The sequence below is a fragment of the Tursiops truncatus genome, chromosome 19 (assembly GCF_011762595.2).
Source record: "Tursiops truncatus isolate mTurTru1 chromosome 19, mTurTru1.mat.Y, whole genome shotgun sequence".
Taxonomy (NCBI): Eukaryota; Metazoa; Chordata; class Mammalia; order Artiodactyla; family Delphinidae; genus Tursiops; species Tursiops truncatus.
This window is the reverse complement of record NC_047052.1, coordinates 13,710,722-13,733,708: the sequence shown is the minus strand read 5'-3', so window position 1 is coordinate 13,733,708 and position 22,987 is coordinate 13,710,722. Positions and strand designations below refer to the sequence as shown.

The 22,987-nt window shown below is 46.3% G+C and overlaps 1 protein-coding gene across 1 annotated transcript in view; it reads left to right on the top strand.

Annotated features, from left to right (window-relative positions):
• HYDIN (HYDIN axonemal central pair apparatus protein) overlaps window positions 1-22,987 on the top strand; it is a 433,086-nt gene that overhangs the window by 388,126 nt on the left and 21,973 nt on the right. The window contains exons 66-79 of the mRNA XM_073796828.1: window positions 679-821; window positions 3,093-3,311; window positions 5,511-5,671; window positions 7,988-8,085; window positions 8,839-9,046; window positions 10,217-10,429; window positions 10,888-11,026; window positions 12,074-12,239; window positions 14,990-15,137; window positions 15,568-15,775; window positions 16,248-16,469; window positions 16,916-17,085; window positions 18,946-19,144; window positions 20,889-21,047. Coding sequence (XP_073652929.1) covers window positions 679-821; window positions 3,093-3,311; window positions 5,511-5,671; window positions 7,988-8,085; window positions 8,839-9,046; window positions 10,217-10,429; window positions 10,888-11,026; window positions 12,074-12,239; window positions 14,990-15,137; window positions 15,568-15,775; window positions 16,248-16,469; window positions 16,916-17,085; window positions 18,946-19,144; window positions 20,889-21,047 — 2,453 coding nt within the window. The remainder of the gene's footprint in view (window positions 1-678; window positions 822-3,092; window positions 3,312-5,510; window positions 5,672-7,987; window positions 8,086-8,838; window positions 9,047-10,216; window positions 10,430-10,887; window positions 11,027-12,073; window positions 12,240-14,989; window positions 15,138-15,567; window positions 15,776-16,247; window positions 16,470-16,915; window positions 17,086-18,945; window positions 19,145-20,888; window positions 21,048-22,987) is intronic.

Here is a 22,987-nt window from a genome sequence, read left to right as displayed (position 1 = left end):
CTCACAGTTTCTCTCGGAGCTTAATTATAGTCCTGGAGTGTAGCCCTAGGCAGTTCGTACAACATGGGTTAAAATCAGTGCTCCTCATGTATCTGGTGTTTCACCTCTGTTTGTAGCTACAGGGTGGCATCTTTCTTATCAGGGGTCAAGCAGGAGCCAGCAGTGAACCCGAGTTCAGACATCAGATTTCATACTTACAATAGGGTTACCAGATTTAGAAAGTCAGAACACAGCAGTCCCCATTTTTTTAGTGTATTTGTGTCCCAAAATTTTGCATGGGACATACTTATACTAAAAATTACTCATCATTTACTTGTAATTCAAATTTAATGGGGGCTTGTGTATTCTGTGTGGCAATTCCAGCCCTTAATAGTACTGTTTCACCAAACAAATGGAGTTGGCGGGCGGGCAGTGGGGAGCTATGTTTTCCTTTGTACAAATGGAGGTGAGGGCCAGAGTGGGTGGGTGGGTGGGTGGGTGGATGGATGGGTGGATAAGTAGACTATAGGAGAGAAAGCTTGCTGGCGAAGGACTCCAGGCGTTTCCAGTGTAACCATCCAAGGAAGGTGGGGTTGCATGAGGGTGAGGCACAATGTCTTTTAGGACCTGCCTCCGTGGGGAAGTGAGCCTGCAGAGGAGGCAAGAGGGGACTCACTGCCCCCTGCTTCTGTCCCTTAGCTGCTCTGGTGAACCACATCCAGTTTGGGGACTGCCACATTGGAAACAGCTATAACGTGAGCTTCACAATCACTAATCACAGCCAAGTGAATGTGATACGGTTCGAATGGCCCCTTTTAGCCACAGTTTCTTTCTCCCCACAGGTAAGTGAAAACCAGTCCTTGTTTTCTGCACTCCCTTAGGCCTGAGCCAACCCCAGTTTGATTGTCGGCCCATTCCCACAGATACATAGGATGGGATGGATGCATCCCTCACTCCGACCTGGTACCAGAAATGTCCCCTCTGGCCTAAGAGCAGAGAATGAGGTCACCAAGACTGATGTTGAGGAATTCCATGGAGACCTCCATGGATGAAGACAGGTCCCAGTCTTCCCGTCCCCACGTGTAGACCTGTGTCCCCCATGGTGTGTGTTCTTTGGAGCATTTTTCCTGCAAAAGTGGTTCATCAAAAGCTAAAACGGGGGTGGTGGGTTTTGTGGACAACAGAGATTTAGAAAATGTTACATCTTTCTCCTACAGATTCTAGATGCCCTTCAGCATATTAAAACCTAGTCAACTTTGTTTTACCTGGAATTTTCTAACCCCTTCTTTGAGTGTCTCACAGCACACATTTTACGATTTGCTAACCAAAGCTCGACCTCGAACAAGGCCTAGGACCACGTGGCAGCAGAGCCTCACCTCTGGCCAGCACTTGTTTTTCATAGACAGCTCACTTCTGAGTTCCCTGGACACTGGATGTATCCATGGCCTCTTGCTCTGTTTCAGCCACTGAGTTTGTTCAAGCACAGAACTCTAGGGGGTTGGAGCGAGGAGGGTTGGGGACCCTACTTTGTCACCTGTAAATTAGGGTGCTCTCAGGAAGAAGTGTTTTGCTTCCTGGAGAGATATGAAGTGATAGTCAAAGAAGGTAGAGATAAGCTTCTTATGGTCCATTTACACACCCACGGGCACACACTCGGGTGTACACCCATGTGTGTACACACACACACACACACACACACACACACACACATAGTTGTAGCCTTGGGAAGTATTAAACTTTCTTCTCCCTTCACTTCCCAGAGGAGGAGGGGTTTCTTATCTATTAGAAACATGAAAGGACTCTATATATAGGACTATATATAGTATGTATTTGGTATGTGTATGTGCATTTATGCATGTTCAATCACAAATGATTTTATTCTACAAACCAAATTGGATTTCCCATATATCTGGAACACTTCAGCAAATCTCAGCCTTTTTGGTCTCAGGACTCCTTAATACTCTTAAACATTACTGAGGACCCTCAAAGAGCTTTTGTTTATGTGGGTTATGTCTATCAATATTTACATTAGAAGTTAAAACTGAGAATCTTTAAAAACATGTATTTGTTCATTTAAAATATAATAACAAACCCATTACATGTTAATATAAATACCATATTTTTATGAAAACGGCTTTATTTTCCAAAACAAAATTGTGCGAGAAGAGTAGCAATGTTCTACATTTTTACAGTCCCTTTAATATCTGGCCTAGTAGAAGAGAGCTGGATTCTCATATTTGCTTCTGCATTCAATCTGATGCAATATCATATGTCATGTAACCTCTAGGAAGCTCCATTATATACTCACGAGAAAATGAGAATGAAAAAGTCAAATGTCATCTTAGTATTATGATGAAAACAGTTTTGACCTTGTGAACTCCTGAAAAGACCTCGGGGCCCCCAAGGGTCACTAGATCACACTCTGAGAACTGCTAAGGTACTGTGTACATCGGTCCATAATTTGTATAGGTCATATGATTGAGAAGTACAGGTGGTTAAGAGTGTGGTACCTGGAGCCATACTGCCTGGGTCTGAATCCAGATCTTCTAACATTAATGGTATGACCTTGAGCAAGTTACAAGTTTCCTTGTCTATCAAATAGGGGTGGTAGCTGTACATCCCATAGGGCTGTCGTGGGGGTTAGTAGAATTTTGTGAAGGTTTAGTATAGTGCCTGAAGCATGTAACAGTTTGGTAAATATTAGCTGCTCTTTTTTTTTTTTTTTGCGGTACGCGGGCCTCTCACTGTTGTGGCCTCTCCCGTTGCGGAGCACAGGCTCCGGCCACACAGACTCAGCGGCCATGGCTCACGGGCCCAGCCGCTCCGCGGCACGTGGGATCTTCCCGGACCGGGGCACGAACCCACGTCCCCTGCATCGGCAGGCGGACTCTCAACCACTGCGCCACCAGGGAAGCCCAGCTGCTCTTGTTCTTATGATTAAATTTCTATCTAAGAACGTCTTGTACCTATTTAAGATGGTCTACGTATACGGGCTTGAATGATGCATTATTTTTTGCCAAGACTTTTGACCCTGCCCCTAGAGTGGGACCATGAGGCATCAAGAGTCCTCAGGATTGAACTCCCCAAAATACTAACGCAAGGCTCTTCCCCAGCTGGGCCACCTCCACCCTGGCTGTGCCAAGGACATAGCGGTGACCATGAAGTCAGACGTGCCCATCAACCTGAAGAAGATGGGGATCGAGTGCAAGCTCTCCAAGATCATGTTTCAGCTCCCTGCAGACCAGGTCCCCGACTGGGACGACCGCATGCGCACGGTCAAGTGGGTGGATGTGCTCAGAAACACGCCCGGGACTTTCACTACAAAACAAAAAGTGAGTAGGGACACCAAGCCCCAGTCTGGCCAGGCCTGCCATGCTTGGATGCCTTCTGCCCTCAAGCTCAGTGTCTCATCATTTCCTTCTTTCATGGATAAAGGAAATGGTCCCTGTTCCACCTGACCTGGGTTTCCAAAGCGGTGAACTGAACTTCCAAGCAAGCCACCTGCCATCCACACTACATGGACCACACAAACCACACACCTTAATTGGTAGAGCTTTCATTGAAGGATTTTTTTTTTAATTAATTAATTATTTATTTATTTGGCTGCACCGGGTCTTAGTTGCATCATGCAAGATCTTCGTTGCCGCATGCAGGATCTTTGTTGTGGCTTGTGGGATCTTCATTTGTGGTGTGCAGGATCTAGTTTCCTGAACAGGGATTGAACCCAGGCGCCCTGCATTGGGAGCTCAGAGTCTTAGTCACTGGACCACCAGGGAAGTCCCTCTCATTTAAGTCTTGATATCTAGTTTCTAGTTGAGCAAATTCCTCCCACCTCTTTCTTCTTCAGAAACCTCATGGCTATTCTTTTAGCTACTTCCTTTTTCCCCTCAGTGTCCAGAATTAAGTTAATTATAATCTATTTCTTGTGTCAGAATCCCATCTTTGGTCCATGCGTGCCCCTCCTTTAATTATCCCTTCGTTGGTTTCTTTTTAATAATATAATAAACAGGGACGAACCCACACCCAACACAGGAAGTATAACCAGGATTACCTGGGTGGTTCTCAGCCATCCCACCCCTGCCTGTCTCTAAGACGTGGTCGCTACCCAGGGATCTCATTCCCTTGATTTTTGTTTTTATTTCTTTTTAAAATTAACCTATGCATTCTAAAAAGCATATTGTTTAGGTGTAGTTTTTAACTTTATTTTTTTTAAAGGTCACTGCGTGTGGTCATCTGTATCGTGGCCGGCGGCTGTAGCACCCCCGTGTCCCTGCTATATAGAAGTGCATTCTTGTTTACCCATTCTTCTTTTGAAAATTAGTTGGGGTTTGCTACTGTGGACAGTGTTTCTGTGAGCATTATAGTTCATGCCACACGGTGTTCATTTGCAGGAGTTTATATTCCTAAACTGCGTCACAGGAAGTGGAATTGCTGAGTCACAGGATGTGTGAATGCTCAGCCTCCCAAGAAAATGCCCAAGCATTTCCAAAGTGGTTCTTTGCTAGTAGGAGTATAAATTGGTACAGCCCACTTTGGAAAGCACTTGGGTATTATCTTAGAAAAATAAGAGTATTAGTCATTTTATTTTTGATACACTCTTTTATTCCTGTCTTTGTCTGCAAACGTGCTTGCCATATTTATCACTCATATTTTGACTTTCATGAATCTTTTCATGATTATCTCCATATTGTTTTATTCTGAAGTATTTTGCTTATTCTTGGCCCTTTACTTTTCTAAATAATTTTTTAATCCATTTAAACAAGTACTGTGAAAACCCTGATGGACACTTGATTGGAATTGGATTGTATCTATATATCAGTTTAGGAAGGATTGATAATTTTATAACATAATTCATCCTTTCCACTAGCAAGGTATATCTCTCTATTTAGGTCTTCTTAAAGATTTTTTTTTTTTACTACCATTCATTTTCTTTAATAGAAATAAGACTCTTTAGGTTTTTTAAATTTGTTTTTGAGTCCATTTTATTAAATTATTCTTCTAGGAATTTTCCCTTCAACTAAGTTTTCATACGCATCTTCATAAAATTATTCACAGTATTTTCTTATCGTCTGTTTAAATGTCTGTAGGATGGATGGTGATATCTCCCTTTTCATTTATGATATTGATGTGTATTTTCTCTTTTTTTCTTCTTGATCATTCTCACCACAGGTTTTCTAAATCTTTTCAAATAAACAGCTTTTAGTTTCATTGGTCCTCTCTGTTTTAGATTTATTTTCTGTTTCATTAATATCTATTCCTACCTGTATGATTTCCTTTATTCTACCTTCTTGGAGCGTATCTGACCCCAAAACTCATGCCTGTGCAGTCGTGATGCTCTCAGTAATTTCTTGTTCAATTTCTTCCTTTCCTATTTCTGAGTCATTTTAGGTTTGGCCTCATCATTTCTTCTGGAACTTGAATCTGTGAGTTGGTTCTCATTTGCCTGGGTAGGAAGCACTGTTTTATCTCCCCATTATTCCTGTGAGGCAGGTGTCTCTGCATCACTGAGGACACGGCTGCCTTTGTTACAGGTGATAGAGACGGATCCTGAGCCTGCTTACTCAGTACTAGAAGAAAACTACCAAGAACTGCAGCTGCAGATCAGTGCCCACGTGAATTTCGCTTCATACAAGTGCCAGACGAGCGATGTACACTTTAAGGAGACACTGGTTCACCAGACCCGAGTGTTTGAGTGAGTCATCAAAAGCCTCCTGACACTCTCAGAGAAGTTCTTTAACTCCATCATTCACTGGCTCCTTCATCAAACATTTATTCAGTGTCCACAACAGCGTAGACCAGACATCACATCTGCGCACCAGAGGGTCTTTGTAGGTCCAATGAAACATTCAGACCCACAAAACTATTGAAGTTCACACTTGAAATCAAGGTGTAGACCTGGAAACACAGTCTTACCGGGAAGGTGGCATCAGGCAGTGGGCTTCGGTGGGAAGAGTCCTTGCAACAGCCCGTATCACCACCCAGGAACTATTCCTGTTGCCCCTGCCCCAGGTGACAGCTCGGACAATACCTACGCTAGCGGGCATGGGGTCCATCTTAGCTTAGAAGGCCGTGACCAACAGAAGCCAACATTTCTCGTAACCACTCCATGGCTATAGCTTCCAGGATCCCTGCAAGGGACGTGCCCAGTTACAAGAGTCACTACACTCAGAGAACCCCAGTGCTATGGCCTCCCTCCAGGGAATCACGATTCTTCCCAGTCCAGCCCAAAGCAAGTTACCAATCAGGCGTCATTTTTACTATAAACAAAGTTGTCTAATAATATGGCTGACATTTCTCTCTTACCAGGCTTCCACGGAAACAGAACTAGAAAATTAATTCAAAGTTGAAATTGTCCTTAGAAGGAGAAAGGGTTATGTTAACCCTTTATCCACACTCAGGTGATACAAGGATGCTGTGGGTCCTGCTCTCAAAGAGCTCGTAGTGGGTGTTGGGGGAATGGGTGAAAATAGTTCAACTGATGGTTGCAGTACAGTGCTCTGGGTTTGCAGGAAGCATACCTAAAGCAGACCAAGATATAGGGAGAGACAAGTGTGGACAGAGTGGTGGCCCAGCTGAACTTTGGAGGAGAAATAGGAGGTGGCCAGGTGAGGAAGTGAGAAAAAGGGCCTTCAGGCAGAGAGAGCAACATAGACAGAGAGAAAGCCTGTGACTGTTCTTTGAGAATTACAAACACAAAAGCGTAAGCCACTGACATTTCTGCACTGTAAAAATTAGTAATTAAATTGTTCAACTCATTCTGCATGTTTGGCACTTAAGGCGTCCTCTCAAATTAGTATAGAACCAAAAGGTAGGAAGCAGGAAGTGGTATCTTCTGCTGACGGCCATTTCACCTACAGCAGGGGTCAGGAAACTCTGGCCCGTGGACCAAACCCAGCCAGCTGCTTATTTTTATAGATACAGTTATGTGGACACACAGCTGTGCCCGTCTGTTTATTATCGTCCACGGCTGCGTCTGCACTTCCACAGCAGAGGGAGCAGTTGCTGCAGAAATCTCTGGCACGCAAAGCCAAAAACCTTACTATCTGGCCCTTTACAGAGCATTTGTTCACTCCTGGACCTAAACCAAGAATGCGTTTTTACTAAAAGTATTCTGTTCCACTGAGATTTCTCCTCTTTATAAAAATTTGCTTTAGGATAAAGACCAGTGCTCATAAATTCACACAATCCATAAATTCACACAAGCCCCTGAGGCCAAAGCACCTTGACTTCAGGCACAGCTACATGGTCTACCTGGACCGGATAATGGGAATCTAACCCCTAAACCCCACCTTTAGACCTACTGCCCCACCGCAACTCTCAGCTCCTACTTCTCCCCTAAAACTGGGAAGAGCGTGTGTGTTTCTTTCTCTTGCACAACCATTTTCTTACATCAGGGCCTCATCCTCTTGCTGTGACTGTGATCAAGTTTAATCGTGATTCCAGAAAAAGCTTCTATCTCCCAGTTCTTGTCTTAGAGCAGGGAAACTTGAGACAAGAAAAGTCTCCACTAATTGAGAATTTGAGACAAGTATGTGTCTCAGCCAGTGAAGACATCTGAGGCAGGGGTCAAATGGTTTCTGACCACCAGGACATTGTTTCTGGTGGAAAGTGATTCAGGAAAGGAGAGGCTTTGGAATTTGCACCCGAGGAAGGTGCTGTCTTGTGAAATAGAGTTTGTTTCCTCTCTCATGGGAATTTTTCAGGATTACCATGATGCAGGCTGAGAGCTCACTGCACAGGCTGCCAGTAGTATGCAAGATGGTTTAAGTGCTAAACATCTGCATACTTTTACTTTTAATAGCTATATATATATTGTGTGTGTGTGTTTTAGAAGGAAATATAACAAGTATATCGCATGCATGACTTCAGATAAAATTGCTTAAAACTTGTCTTTGAAGAAATATTTAAGAAACGAAGTGACTTAAAAAAGTTAACGGTACAGATGATGTGCAGACAGGACAAAAATCTGAAGCACGTTTCTCAATTCCATTCCCTGATCTGTTTGCAGGTTTGAACTGATTAATTCAGGAAATGTGCAGCTGGAATTCAGCTGGATCTCAGAAGAGACGGCAAAGGCTGTCAGCTTTGCAATGCCAGACAACCAAGGTAAGTGCGGTGACGGGTAAAACCCAGGGCTTGAACTGGGTCCCCAGTTATTACAAGAGGCTTGTTCATGGAGAAGCAAGCACTGCTCCAACGGCCCCCTAAGAAGCAAAGGAGAAGCAGAGCAGAGGCCTCCTGGCATCTGCAGAGCCAGAAGGGCCTGAGAAACTCAAGAGCTGAGATCTGCCTTCCTGGGGCCCACACAGATCCCTAGGAATCTTTTCTTTTAGATCTTAACCTTCTGGAAGATTACAGACTCTTGGAGAAACTGATGAAAGCTATGAACTGTCTCCCCAGGAAAATACACACCCATGCCCAATTTGCACTTTAAAAAGAGCCCAACACTTAGTGGGCAATTATCCATTAATTCTCTTTCAACTTGGAGTTTCCCAGACCTTCCTAATGAGCCCTTTTCCATGGGCCCCCAGATTATGAACCCCTACTTTAAAGCAATGATTCTCCAAAGATTATGTTCACAGCCCATTATTCTTGAGGCACGTGACCCACAGACATCTACTTGACCCACCCCCTTGAGCCAAAAGAAAACAAACATGAAAACTTGATGTAATTAATGGAAGTGTTTTTCATGAGTCTCATGTGAGAGGTGGGAGCCCATTCTTTGGGCCCTGGGGCCCAAAGTATACCTGCTAGCAGAGGTGAGCCCACAGAGGGTGCCTAGGGCCTGTGAGTGGGCTGCCCTACACCTGCCCTCCCACGGCAGGTGCAGAATATCACTGGCGCTCTATCTGCCCCCAGGTTTCTCCCAAAATGACCAGCTTAGCCAGGGCACACTGCACACGGGCAGCACCCTGGACAGTGCCATGGACCACTGGAACGAAGCTTCCCTGCCACCCTTCTCTGTGGAGCCCGTCTCAGGCATGGTGCCCGTGGGGAAGACCCAGAAGCTCAAAGTGAAATTCTCCCCAATGGAGGTTGGAGACTTCGAGAGCAATCTTCTCTGCCAGTAAGGAGATGATCTCCCAGCACAAAGCGCTGCAGCTCCTAGCCCCTCTTCTGTCCCACCACTCCCACCATTCTTTCCAGCCCCAGACCCCTCCTCAGCCCCACATTGCCACATTTCCCTTTGGAGGACAAGGAGAATCCATTCTTTTGTATAGCTCATCAACCCTCTGTAGACCCTGCCTCCCGCCCACCTCCCCTTCCCGGCCACATACAGGATTCCACTGGGCAACAGGATGGTGGGCAGCCAGCTGGGTTCCAGTCCTGGGGCAAGCATGAACTTGGGAAAGCTTTCTTGTACCTTTTCTGAGACTCAGTTTCCTCCTATGTAAAATGCAAATGACAATACCCACCTTGTGGAGTTGTGAAGACTAAATGAGCTAATTCAAGTGAAGAGCTTTGAACAGTGCCTGGCACGCAATAAGTACAATAAACATTAGGTGGTGGTGGCGATGGAGGAGGTGGACCTGGTACATAGTAAGCGAGGGACAGATGGGACCCAGGTCCAGTTAGAGGAGAGTCAATCCAGTAACATCTGGCATTGAAAGTCCCTGATGTGGTACCCACTCCCCGGCCAGCTCCATGGAGAACACCTACCTTAGAGGAAGTCTGTGATCCATGGCATAGGGTGGCAGAGACCTATGTGAACAATAAGACCTATAGAAACCCTGCAATCACACTGCAGGGACCTTTCCCACACCTGGGCCACCTAAGCTTGGTGCTGGGGCTCGAGGTCTGCTCACATCTAGTGTGCTTTCTCCAAGGAGCTCAGGGTAGTTTTGTAAGGATGTCTGAGTCCTTTTTTGTATCCCACTAGATGCCTATGAAAGAGCCCAGAGGGAAAGACTCTGTGCTGACCTTACAGCAGGGAGGTTTTCTCACCATTGGCAAAGGAAGTAACTTGAGGCCATAGTAAGGTACACAGAAGGAACCAGAATTCAGGCCTCTCATACTCAGCCCATTCATGCATCCATCCACTCCACAATTAATTAGTGACCACCTACTATGTACCATGTACTGTTCAAGGCACTGAGGTTATATTGCTGACCGAGACAGACCCAGCCTCTGCTCTCATGGAGTTCACATTCTGATGGGTGTCACATTCATTTACAACCACGAAAGCAAAAATCGATTAAAAAGTTAAAAATAGATCAAAATAACCTTATCCCCTCAGGATTCCTAACCTGCCACCTGGAGAGCAAGGCCCAGTCCTGTCAGCAAAAGGGCGGAGCTCCCTGCCCTTCTGCCATTTTGACCTGAAAGACTCAGACTACATCAGCGGTCATCGGCGCAACCCAGATCTCCCAGGGCCTCGTGGTGGGGCTCCGGATCCAAACACCCGGGTGATTGAGTTCACCAGCGTGGGCATAGGAGAGAAGTATCTCCGGTGAGTCATTTAGGTTTGCACTAGTTGAGTTCATATCCGTCAGTCCTTCTAAAAACTCAGAGTAGCAAGCTACACTGACACGTAGAAGCACGCTTGCTGTCCTGGGGTCTGACTTCAGAGAACTGCCTCCGTGAGGAAGCTGTCTTCTGTCTCCCTGGTTTTGACACTCTGGAAAACTTGGAAGACATAAAAATAGGATCCCTGACCACTGCCTTGACCACAGAGGATCACTGGAACAGAAGAGCCCTTGGTGTCATTATTATTCCAAAGTCCAGAACTCTAGCCACACTTGGGATCCCCAAGTGAGATGCAGTTTTTGTTTCTGCAGCAACGAAGTGCTCAGAACAGTTCTGATTCCCACATAAAGGAATTGTGCTAGGGAACAGTCTAGAAAAGTTTCTCTTAATCCTCAAGCCCCTCTCTCACTCTCTGCTATCGATTCTTCCCCCCTCGGCCAGGACTTTTACAATACTGAACCCGACCAATAGCACCTACTCCTTCTGCTGGGTCTCTGAAGAAACTGAAAGTCTCCAGAACCCTCCAGCCTTCACATGCCTTACAGAAAAGGGCCTCATCCTCCCTGAAAAGAAAGCTGAGGTGTGTATGAATGGGGACCGCTTGACCCAGGACTTTATTAATTCTATGCCTCTCTGCATAGCAGGTCTGCGGTAGAGCATGGGTAGAGTTAGGGAGAACAGCCTAAGGGTGTGTCCATCAACAAGTGTTTCTTGAGTGGCTACTCTATGTGTTAGGCAGTCCTCATGGACAAGACAAACCCGAGCTCTCTTGGTTGGCCATGGAGAAACAGAAGTTTTAAAAATTGAGATTATTAAAGCAAGGAAAGGAGAGTTGGACACCAATGCCTGGAGACTCTACTAGGACTCATACAAGAATAAGAAGTAAAGAGTTATTTTTGTCCGAGGGACTGACAGCAATGAAAGGACACAGATGTATTTTTACTTGGTCAGGCCAAAGGGCAAAACAGAAAAGTGGAGTCATGTTCCATGGTTTAGTCCTAATGTCCACACAGTGATTTAGAGCAGAGGGACACACTTAAAGAAATACGAACTTGCTGGCCAAAACAGATCTGTGGACTCTCTGTCCTGTAAATTCCACAGAGAATCTGGGAGGCAGAAATAAATCCATGAAACGGAAATTCCGAATTCAGTTGCCTTCAGGAAGACCATACAAATGAATGACGCAGGCCAAGGGGACAGTGATAGGGAATGATGGGCACCAGGGCTGGCTGGCCACAGTGCTTCTCTGGAAGGTCACCATACAGAGCAGTGGGCTCAGCGTTGCTGGTTCTCCCAGACTTTTCAGGAAAAGCCCAAATTACAAGCTTCCACCTTGAATCTTTCCATTTTTACATGCCATCCAGAGACATGGCATGAAATATGGTAGCCTAGCCAGCAGAGCCTGTGAGTGGGGTAGACCCCCTGAGAAATACTTGGTGGGCTGGGCAAACAGAGATTGATGTTGCTGTTACAGCTAAACTTACGTGCCCTTACAAAGAGGGTAGAAAGGAAGTGATGACCTGGTAGTGTCCACCCGCATAACCCCAGGGCTGGCAAGCCTCTAAGGGCACATGGAGTAAACACACAGAAGTGCCTCTAACTGCTCTGCTCCAACCTGTCTTCTCAGATTATCTTCCAGTTCACACCTTTCCATCTGGACATCTCGGAAGCATTCTGGACTTTCTTAATCCCCGAACACAACATCACAGTCCCTTTCCTGCTGGTAGGCAAAGCCACTGACCCTCTCATCAATCTGGACAAGTCACATCTCAACTTCAGTTGTCTCCTCATTGGTAAGGCTGCCCTGTTGGTTTATATTTAGAATTGGCATGACCTGTGGGGAAGGGGCGTGGGACCAACCCAGCAATGCGCTGCAGGAGCAGACATGGGCAGGGAGCTCTTCCTGGTGCCTTCCAGAAGCATGTCAGAGGGCCTCTATCACTATTCACAAGGCCACAAAATATTCAACCTCTCAATCTAATTTCCATCAAGTGTCTTCTAAACCCACACACCAATAACCTAAGGAAATTTAGGAGGCTTGCTACAGAGCCTACTTGGAAGATTCCTTTGGGGCCTGGACTGACTATGTTTATTTCCAGATCCCCACGTCAGCCCCATCCTGCTTGCATGTGCCCCCAGGTTATGGCTGTATCTGTTTGCTTCTTGTTCTGTGCCAAAGTGATCACATTTCTCTGCCACCCTTTCACACTTTTATCCAGCTCAACAAATATTACCGAGCCCCTTGTGTGAGCCAGGCACTCTTCTGTGAGCTGGGAATGCGATGGACAAAGCCCAAGTCCCGACCGTCATGATGGTTACATTCTAGTAGCAGGAAGCAGACTACCAAAACATGACAAAGCAAAATGAATAGCATGTCAGATGTTGATAAGTGTTCCAGAGAAGAATAAAGCAGGGTAGGGGAATAAGGAATGCTAGTGGGCAGTGGGAAGGTGACATTTGAGGTGAGACTTGAAGGACATAAAGGAAGTGATTGGCAAGTCCCTTATAACACTGTGAATCTATCACATGGATGTGATGTTTTGTGTGTGTGTGTGTGTGTGTGTGTAAAATACAACTAAAGTCAGAGGATTTTTTAGTAATTCATTAGATTTTATTATTTATAAAAGTAATATTCTTTATACATCAATCAATATGGTGTTGTATAAGGAAAAATGTAATAATCATTCCCCCCCCATTCTATCTCATCCTTTCCTTTCTGTCAAAGGAAACCAGTGTTAACAATGTGATGTGTATTACTTCCATACATTTCTTATACTGATACATATAAACAGATAGGAGGAGATTGTGGCATTTAGTAAGGTTTTGAACAAATAAATGAGCAATGTAGCATAAGAATAATAAGACAAACAGGGTTTAATCTAGGAATTAAATATAATTTAATTTCAATATAATATAATATATTTGCATTTCAATATAATTGTTACATCAACAGATTAAAGAAGAACCAGGTGATCATACTGATATATACTGAAAAGTCATTTCTAAAATTCAGCAGACATTCTCAACAAAAACTCTAATAGTAAAATAGGAATAGAGGGAAAAACGTGAATAAAGAAGATTAACCAAAATCAAGGGGCAGATATTATCTGGTAATAAACTACTAAAGTCACTTCAATTAAAGTCATGAATTAGGCAAGGATGTTCATTATCACCGTCATTATTGAACACTTTCTTAGTGATTTTAGCAAATACAATAGAACAAGAAAGTTAAATAATTGACAAACATTGGGGAAAAAAGAGGCAAAATTATCTCATTATGCTGTTGCTGATGACTTCATACATAGATAACCTCAAGAGACTCTAGAGAAAAGCAAAACAAACTACTAGAATCAACAAGATAATGTAGGAATGACTGGATGCAAGACGTGTGCAAAACTCAATGGTTTCTCTTTCTTTTAGCAGTAAGCACCTAGAAACAAACAAAAAATTCCATTCATAAGACCTATATGATAGCTAAGGATAAATGTAACGAGAAAAGCACAGGACCTATGTGAATAAAACTATAAAATCTTATTAAAATGCCCCCAAACAAGATCTGAACATTTGTCAATTCTCCCAAAATTAAATGCAAATTTAACCGAGTTTCAATTAAAATCCCAACTAGGGTTGTCAGATAAAATACAAGATGCACAGTTAAATCTGAATTTCAGATAACAATGAATAGTAGTTCAGAATGCCAAGCAATATGCAATATTTGGGACATACTTATACTAAAAAATTATTTGCTAAATCTGGCAACCTTAGTTCCAAAATGATTGGGGTGAGGGGGGAGTTGGAAAAAATGATTCTGAAGTTCATGTGGAAAAATAAATGCTCTACAATAGTCAAGGAAAGTAAGAAAAAGCAAAACAGGGCTTCCCTGGTGGCGCAGTGGTTGAGGGTCCGCCTGCCGGTGCGGGGGACGCGGGTTCGTGCCCCGGTTAGGGAGGGTCCCACGTGCCGCGGAGCGGCTGGGCCCGGGGGCCGTGGCTGCTGGGCCTGCGCGACCGGAGCCTGTTCTCCGCAATGGGAGAGGCCACGGCAGTGGGGGGCCCGCGTACCGCAAAAAAAAAAAAAAAAAAAAGAAAAAGCAAAACAGTGATAGGAGATGTATTAGTCAGGGCCCTGTCAGCACGCTGGTGACATACCCAAAGCCTAATTCGAAAGAGTCCGATGCAGGGGTTGTTTACAGAGATATGGGAAGGGCTGAGGGGCCTACCAGCCCCCATTAACAAAAGCAGGAAGGCATCGGGTCTGAAGGAACAAGGAGGATCCCAGGAGAGCTGTGACCCAGGCAGAGCAGCCACCTAAGAGGAACAGGCAGTTGATGGGGTAAAGTTCTAGAAGGAAGAGGTAGAGTCCCTTTGGCAGGAAGGATCCTTGTAGAGCAAAAAGAAGGAAGAGAGGAGGCCAAAGGCCGAGGAGCTGGGAAGAGGAAGGGAAAGAAGCTGCGGAGCCTCTTCTACGCAGGCTTCCTCGTGCCTCCTGAGGTGGGCCAGGAGCAGGCACGAGGCCTCCCTGAGGGCAGTGTTTCCCCCTCCAGGCAGAGAGGCCAGGGAGACCGTGAAGATCATCAACAAGGAGGAGCAGAGGTTCCATTTTGCCTTCCAGGACACCTCCCGATATTCTGAAGGTTTCAGCAGCAGCCTGGTCGTGTGTCCCATGGAAGGCTGGGTCCCACCGCTGTCCAGGTAAACAGAAAGGAAGGCCCCCAGGACTGCACTCGCCCAACATGGCAGGGTCCCAGGCCCACCAGCCAGGAGAATCGGTTTCCCTTTGAGTGCCCCGTCCCTGAAGTCTCTCCCCACTCTAAAATTTAGATATTACAATTCCATCTCTGTCCTACTTATTCCCTGTTGTCAATTTTCCTAGTGAATTGTAGAGCATTGAGAACTTTAAGCTCTTGTTCTCAGTATTTTCTTATGTTTATATTCTTTTCCTTGCTATCCACTGTGTTTGCAAATCCATAAAGCAGTGGCCTGCCGTGCCTGGCAAATCTTCAAAATTCATCGTGATTTGGAGTTAGGATGCCTTTTCCTCCTAGTGTATAATAGTTTAGTATTCAGCCTTCTTTAACAGGTTGGTCTAGTCATCTAATCTGCTGTCTTCGTCCCCAACCAGGTTCCCAATTGATATTTTCTTCACACCGAAGCAGGAAGGAGAAGTGAACTTCAATTTGATCTGCAATGTGGAAAAGAAAGCCCACCCTCTGACCTTAAATGTCAAGGCTCAGGGCTACTCTATGAATGTAGAGGTCAAGTGCAAGGACAAGACTGGCACCGTCACTCTCTTGACTCCCAACCAGACCACGACTCTCAACTTCTATGAGGTAAAGATGAGAGAGGGCCTCGCTCTCTCTGTTTCCACACTGGCTGGGAAAAGCAGTACAAGTGAATAGTCGCTGAATCTCTGTTTCAAATGCCGGGGAGACCAGGAGAACAGAAACAGGCCAGGAGCAGCTCCACCCCCAGAATGTGTATGGTTCTGATGTGAAAGCTTATTTTACTTTCCAGAGGGTGGAGAGATGGGAGAGAAGGGGGAAATGCTTGTCTTAAACCTACAGAAGGATGTTTTGCTACCAAATGAGATCTAGGAATTAAATTGTCATCTCACTCTTCTCACCTAGTAGCTCTTGCTGGGCTCTCTGACTACTCTCTGAGCTAATGAAACTCAACTCACGAAAATCATCTGCCTTCACTATTTCCCACAGGGTGTTTTCCCCCAACGTGTTGCGTATCCTGACCCCACAGAAGGGAACCATGGTTTGCATTCACTCAACATTCAACTCTGTTCTCTCTCAGGTGGCGTTGAATGAATGTGTCCAGTGTGAATTCAGCTTCATCAACACCGGCAAGTTCAACTTCAGCTTCCAGGCGGAGCTATCCGGCCCCAAGTCCCTGCTGCAGTACTTGGAATTTTCACCCATGGATGGCAGTGTGGATGTGGGGCAGAGTGCACAGGCCTCCCTGTCTTTCCAGCCATTTAAGAAATGTGTCTTGAAGGGCCTGGAACTCAAAATCAAGGTGAGACCATTTAACATTGTCCGACACTGAACGCATTCACAGCATTCTGTCTTGAGAACTATGTCTGATGGCCACCCTTAGCTGCAAGGAAGGATGGGAAGTCAAGCATGTTTCCCAGGCACATTGGCAGCCAGAGTCCTGCTAATGAGGAGGCCCTGGGAGGCAGCTGTTGGGTAAGGACTGGCAGTCTCTGCACACCCCTCCGCCTTCAGGCTGAATCATCGCTGCAGGAGCAAAGCAAGAGCCAATGTCAGGCCCAGGTGCAGAGTAGTCCACCTTGCTTTCCTTAAATAAACATGTAAACTGTTCATCAGAATCTCTGCAGATGGTGCCCTGAGACCTGAATTTTTTTTAAGCACTCGACTGTTCCCCTCCTTCACCTGAGGGCGTAAGGGCCCTTTCCTCTCACTTCTAACCACACTCCACCTGCCGTTCCCTTCCCACAGATCAGCCATGGTCCAACATTTTTGTGTAGCATCTCGGGCTGTGCCTTGAGCCCAGCCGTCCATTTCTCCTTCACCAGCTACAACTTTGGGACCTGCTTCATCTACCAAGCTGGGATGCCCCCATACAAACAAATCCTAGTTGTCTCCAGCAAGGAAGAGACGTCTATGAGGTAAGCAGACTTCCCAGAGCTTCCAGATGATTCTGCCACTCCTGTGGGTCCTACAGCCTCCACACAGGTGGGGTCCTGCCAGGACAGGAAAGGAAGGATTCTGGGAAAGCCTCAGACACAGGTGGGCGTGAATCCTGAGTCTCCTTTCCCCGCCGCTAACACTCATACTTGGATAGCCATGAGCTACTCTGCTAAAAAAAAAATCCTCTTCTGGAAACGAGGAGGGCGATGCCGAGTGACCTGACAAGAGGTTCGATGGCTTCCATTTATTTTCCGCATGTAGTATATGTGGGAACTGAGGTTTGGAGGGTTAAAAAGTTAATTTCTTAGGCGAGTGACCTTGCAGTAAATGGCAGATCTAAACTGAGATCTAAACTGATTCAAATCCAGCCTCTCTGTGCCATCCCTGTGTAGAATGTTCCAGTCCAGGTTTCTGGGCCCTATTCCAGACCTAAGAAGACAAAACTGGCCCAGAGACCTATGTTTATTCAAAGTTCTCCAGGTTAGTACTCTGCAAGTGAACTTTCTTCAGTGTCAGAAATGTTGTATGTCTGCAATGTCCAGTGCGGTAGCCTACAGCTGCACGTGACTGTGGGGCACTTGAAATGTGGCTAGTGCCACTGCAGAACAGAACTTCATTTTATTTTATTTTAATTAATTTTAACTTTAAGAGCCACGTGTGTCTAGTGGCTACCATATCACATAGCACAGGTCTAGGTTCAAATCCCAGCACTTCCCTAGCTATGTGACCTTGGGCAAAATTTTTAAACTCTCTGTGCCTCTGTCTCCTTGCCTGAAGTGGGGGATAGTCGTACCTCCCCACAGGGCTATTAGAAGGATTAAATTAGTTCCTTTAGAGAGAGTACTTAGAACAGTGCCCGGAACATAGGAAATGCTCAGTTTTTTTTATCTGCTGCTACTGTTGTGGTGGTGATGGTGGTGATGGTGCTGGTGACGATGATGATGATTCTCCTGAACGTTAAATTACAAGAGTGTCATGTACTTTTAAATACTAATTTAAAATCTTATCCACCTACACTCCTCCTTGCCTGATTTAATCTGAGTCTTGCTTTGCTTAAGGCGTGGCGCTCTATTTTATTGCCTCAGCCAGAGTCCTTCTCTAAATACCTGGAAGGCAGATGAGGAGGGGCTGTAATGGAGGTCTTCGTGCTTCCTGCCCACACGTGAAGGGGGGTGGACATGATCTTTGAAGGTCCCTTCCAGTTGAGCAATTAGCAATAATAATAATAGCTCACCTTTCTGGAATGTTTCCTCTGTACCCTGTCTAGTGACTGATTTAGTCACTTTATCTCATTTAATCCTCACAACAATTTTATGAGGTAGCCATCACTACCCGCATTTTACAGAGGAGGAAACAGAGACCCAGATGGGCTGAGTAAACGGTTCTCAGGTCACATGGCTAGTTAGGGATAGAACCCGGATCCACACTCCTGTCTGTCTGACTCTGGACACATACTCCTCCCCACTGTGCTTTACCACCCAGTTACTTCAGGAAGCCCCCTCTTCTTATGAAAGGGTACAAAACCATGAGCTGCATTATCAAGGAAGAGAGGATAAAGAAAGTGAAAAGAGCACTGGGCAAAAGGTCATGAGACTTTGCATTTGAGGCCCGGCTCTGCCAGGATCTCTGGATGTGATGTGGGGGAAGTAACTCGACAGTGCCCGGGAGACCACGGGCTGGATCACTGCTGAAGTCCCTTCCAGCCCTTACATTTGGACTCCAGGAAAACTGGGCAGGACATCAAGCAGTGGATCCAGCTCAGAGAAACAAGGGACAAAATCTCCGCCACTGGGTCAGGCATCCGAGAGCTTACACACCTTCCTCGTGATCTTCTCCAGCTTAGAGTGTTTGTACACCAACACCAGCCACCTCGAGGTGAACTTCCGAGTTGATGTGGTGAAGCCAGGAAAGACACTGGAGATTCCCATCATCTTTTATCCTCGAGAAAGTATCAATTATCGAGAACTCATCCCCTTTGAAATCAATGGGCTCTCACAACAAGTAGTTGAAATCAAAGGGAAAGGCACTGAAATGAAGGTAAGAGCCAGTTGGGGAGATCCTCGGGCTGGGCGCCCCTCCTTCTTGCCCTTCTTTGCCCACCTGAGCCCACCTTCCACCCCCTCCAAGTCTCCTGCCCCCAAGCTGCTCTGTCAGGGGGTCAACCAGTCCCACCCAGGGGTGAATCGTCAGATCAGACCCAAGTGAATCACATAGATCTCGTTCAATACCAAACTTTACTGTATCAAAGGATACAAGTAATCACAGGAGGTCACTGGAGAAACACTCTTTTTCTTGGAGAAGTTTGAGACTATCAGATGCGGCATCCCAAGCATGTCCTCTTCGTCCCACATTAGGGCGTGTAGTGTTTTCAGGTTACGAGGTAAGACTTGTTTTAAGCTCTGTATGCAGACAAACCTTTCAGTCATGGGACATTTTTCCTTAACACCACACAGACTGACATTCTCCAGCCAGCCACAGCTCCCAGGATCCTATTTGACTGAGGGCCTTCCTTCTAACCAGGTGCTCCTACTAGGAAGGGACTGGTCCTGTCCTGCTGCTAATCCCTTTCTTCCCAGTGTCTGGTAGGAGTATTTGCGTTTCATAGGGAGTTTTGGAAAACTGAAGACCTTCCAAGATCCTCGGCAATGCATGGGACATTTCAGCAGCCAAGAGAAAACGGGAGGGGTGTATTCCGGCAGCCTTCCCATCAAGCCGGAGAGCAACAGGACCAGGCCACCTGGTGTGTCTGCACCCGCGCCAGTGATGGGGTCCCTTCTGATGTCATTGATTCATTCGAGTGTTCATTCTTTCATCCCTCATTCAGCACCCATTGTGTCAGGTGCTTTGCAGAAATCCTGCAGAGGAGGCTTAAGCACGTTCTCTCACCTCCAGGAGTTCACAGGGTGGGGCTGGAGACCCTTGCCTTGGTACACAAAATGGAAACATATGGGCAGGATAGAAAGAGCGTATAGGGGAGGGGTGTAGTTTAGTGACTGGTCAAATGACAGCGACCAGTGGGTGCTATTCGTGTGGGCCACGTCATCCTGGAGGACAAGGCCCAGCCTGACCTTGGCCTGATCCAGGTCAGCATTTTGATCAGTACTTCAGATGAGGACTTCGAAATGTACGTGCTTCTCCCACCTCCGCTGCCGCCATCACCTCTCACTCCTAAAGGCTCTCTCTCCTGCCCTCTTCCAGTCCATCTCCACAGAGGAGTGAGCCAGGGCACCCTCCCAAGACACACACTTGATGGGGCTGCTCCAGGCTGCACTGGCTTCCCACTTCTCCCAGAAGAAAGCCTGACCCCTCTCCGAACTGTCTTCCCGTGTTTCCCTCTCGCTCCCAGCCACGGGCTGGGAGTCCAGTCCACTCCCTCCAGCTCAGGGCCTCGCCACAGCTTGTCTCCTCCCTCGGGATCCAGCCCCACACCCCCCTGACGCAAACCCACAGGATCCCACCCTTCCTTTAGCTCTCAGTAGGGACATGCCTTCCTCAGGGAAGCCTCCCTCACCCCCAGGCTGGCTCAGCCCCTTGTACCCTGAGCTTTTCCTTCCTAACATCTCTGAACCCAGCCGTAATTATGTGATTGTGCAACAAGTTGTTTAGTGGGCATTTTAAGCACATAAATGTTTGTTGAGTGGGCGAATGCCCATCCAATGTGAAGAATGAGGGACACAGAAAGAGAAGGAAGCAGCCTTGCCTCACCAGGGTACCCATATCGTATTTCTTTTTCTCATTAACTGATGAACCCTCCTTCCCTGCTCTCTTTCTTGTCCCACAGATTTTAGTCCTCAATCCAGCCAATAAGACTGTGAAGTTAGGAGCTGTCCTGCCTGGACAGGTGGCGAAGAAAACGATTTCCATCATGAACGACAGCCAAGCCCAGCTCACATTTGACCTGTCAGCCCTGTTCTCGATTCCAGAACTCCAGGACCCCAAGGTTGGTGCTCGGGCCCCTAGTGGCATCTTCATGCCCCATCCCTCCCCCCACCCCCCGCCCCGATGACAGGGATGGCCGCGGTTCTCGTGCACCTTCAGTGTGCCGGGCAGTTCTGAGAGCTCTCCCTGTGCTGCCTCTGGTCACCTTCACAGAAACAGTGTAGGGTGGTGCTTCTATGATTCTCATTTTACATGTAAGGAAACCAAGGCTTGGAGAGGCTGCATGCCTCTAGAGGGCAACAGTGATGTAGAAAGAGAAGTGCCCTTGCTGGATTCAGAAGATCTGGGCTCTAATGAATATACATATATCATCACAGCAGAAAATTTGAAAAATACGGAAAATCACAAAGCAGAACATTTCGCCTATAATCTCATACCCAGAAATAATCACTTAACATTTTGGTACCTATCTTTCCCCTGTTTTTCCTACACATTTTTAAAATAAAATATTAACATTCAGATTGTTTTGAAACCTGCTTTTCCCAGATTGAAATAGCTCCTAAACATTCAATGTCATTTGTGCCTCTATACCTCCGTTATGCAGATGGACCAATCCTCTGTTTCTGCTCATCTCAGGTGTTCCTGATTTTTTATTTTTATAAGCAGCTTTGTAATATCCATGTAAACAAAACTTTGTGTGAATCCATGACCCTCTGCTTAATACATACTCCTAGGAGTGGGCTTCTTGGACCAAAAGGAAGAGTATGTTTCGATATACGTCACTCATCTGCCCCCGAAAGCTTGTCCCTCCTTCCACTCCAATCCGCTGTGTGAAAGAAGCATGCTTGTTGCCAAATCCATGTCCTCGAGCTCCCTAAATAGAGCAGCTACAGTCCTGGCTGCCGTCTACCCATCTCACAGTGTTTGGGTGGCCCTTTGAAGATGGACCAGGTGTATTTCATTTTGAGGATGGACTATATCCATCCCTTCATTCAATTCATTCTTACATTTACTCAGTAAGTCAGTGCTACGTGCTGGAAATATAAAAGTGTGGCTTAGTCAGCTTGGGCTGCCATAACAGAACACCACAGACTGGGTGGCTTAAACAACAGACATTTATTTTCTTACAGTTCTGGAGGCTGGAAGTCTGACATCAGGGTGCCAACATAGTTTCTAGTGAGGACGCTCCTCCTGGCTTGCAGACGACCACCTTCTTGCTGTGTCCCCACATGTCAGAGAGACGGCAAGCTCCAGCTCTCCAGTGTCCCTTTTTATAAGGGCGCTAATCTCATCATTAGGGTCCCACTCTCTTGACCTCATTCTAAACCTAATTACCTCCCAAAGGCCCCATCTCCAAACACTACTCACATATGGACTTGGGAGGACACAATTCAGTCCATAGTAAGGTGAATATGACATAGACTTTGGTCATACCAAAGCAGGAGACCCAGTGGGCATCTCGTCCTTGGACCCCGCATCACCCACTTTGCCATCCAGAGAAAGAGGGAAAACCTGCTGCTTCCCTTTCCTCATTAATCCAAAGTAAAGTCCTCATTCCAGTGGGTCAGGGCCCCTCACGGTTCGGCTGCACCAGTTCTGCCTCTTGAAGTGTGAGACGAAAGCTGCCAGAATGACCTGGACCGCAGTGTCACCCCGGGGGGTCACTTCCATCATTGTGTTTTGAGAAATCTCTAAGGTCGCTTTCCTACTGTGATTCTCAGCCGTTATCTCACTCCCCCCGCCCCCCTCCCTGCCCGCCACAGTCCGCTTCCGGTGGTACGGAAGGGAGCTCAAGGATGAAAAGGGCTTGACTTCCTTCAAGCTGATTTTGATTTGATTTTTACCAGGACCAAGGGGAGAGAGCAGCCCCTTATAATCAAGTTCCAACAGCGGTTCTCAAACTTCAGAACACATGAGTCCTCAAATGCAGGTTCCAAGCTCTCCCAAGGAGACTGGTTCTCTTGGGCTGGGGCAGGACCCAAGAGTCTGCCTTTTAACCAG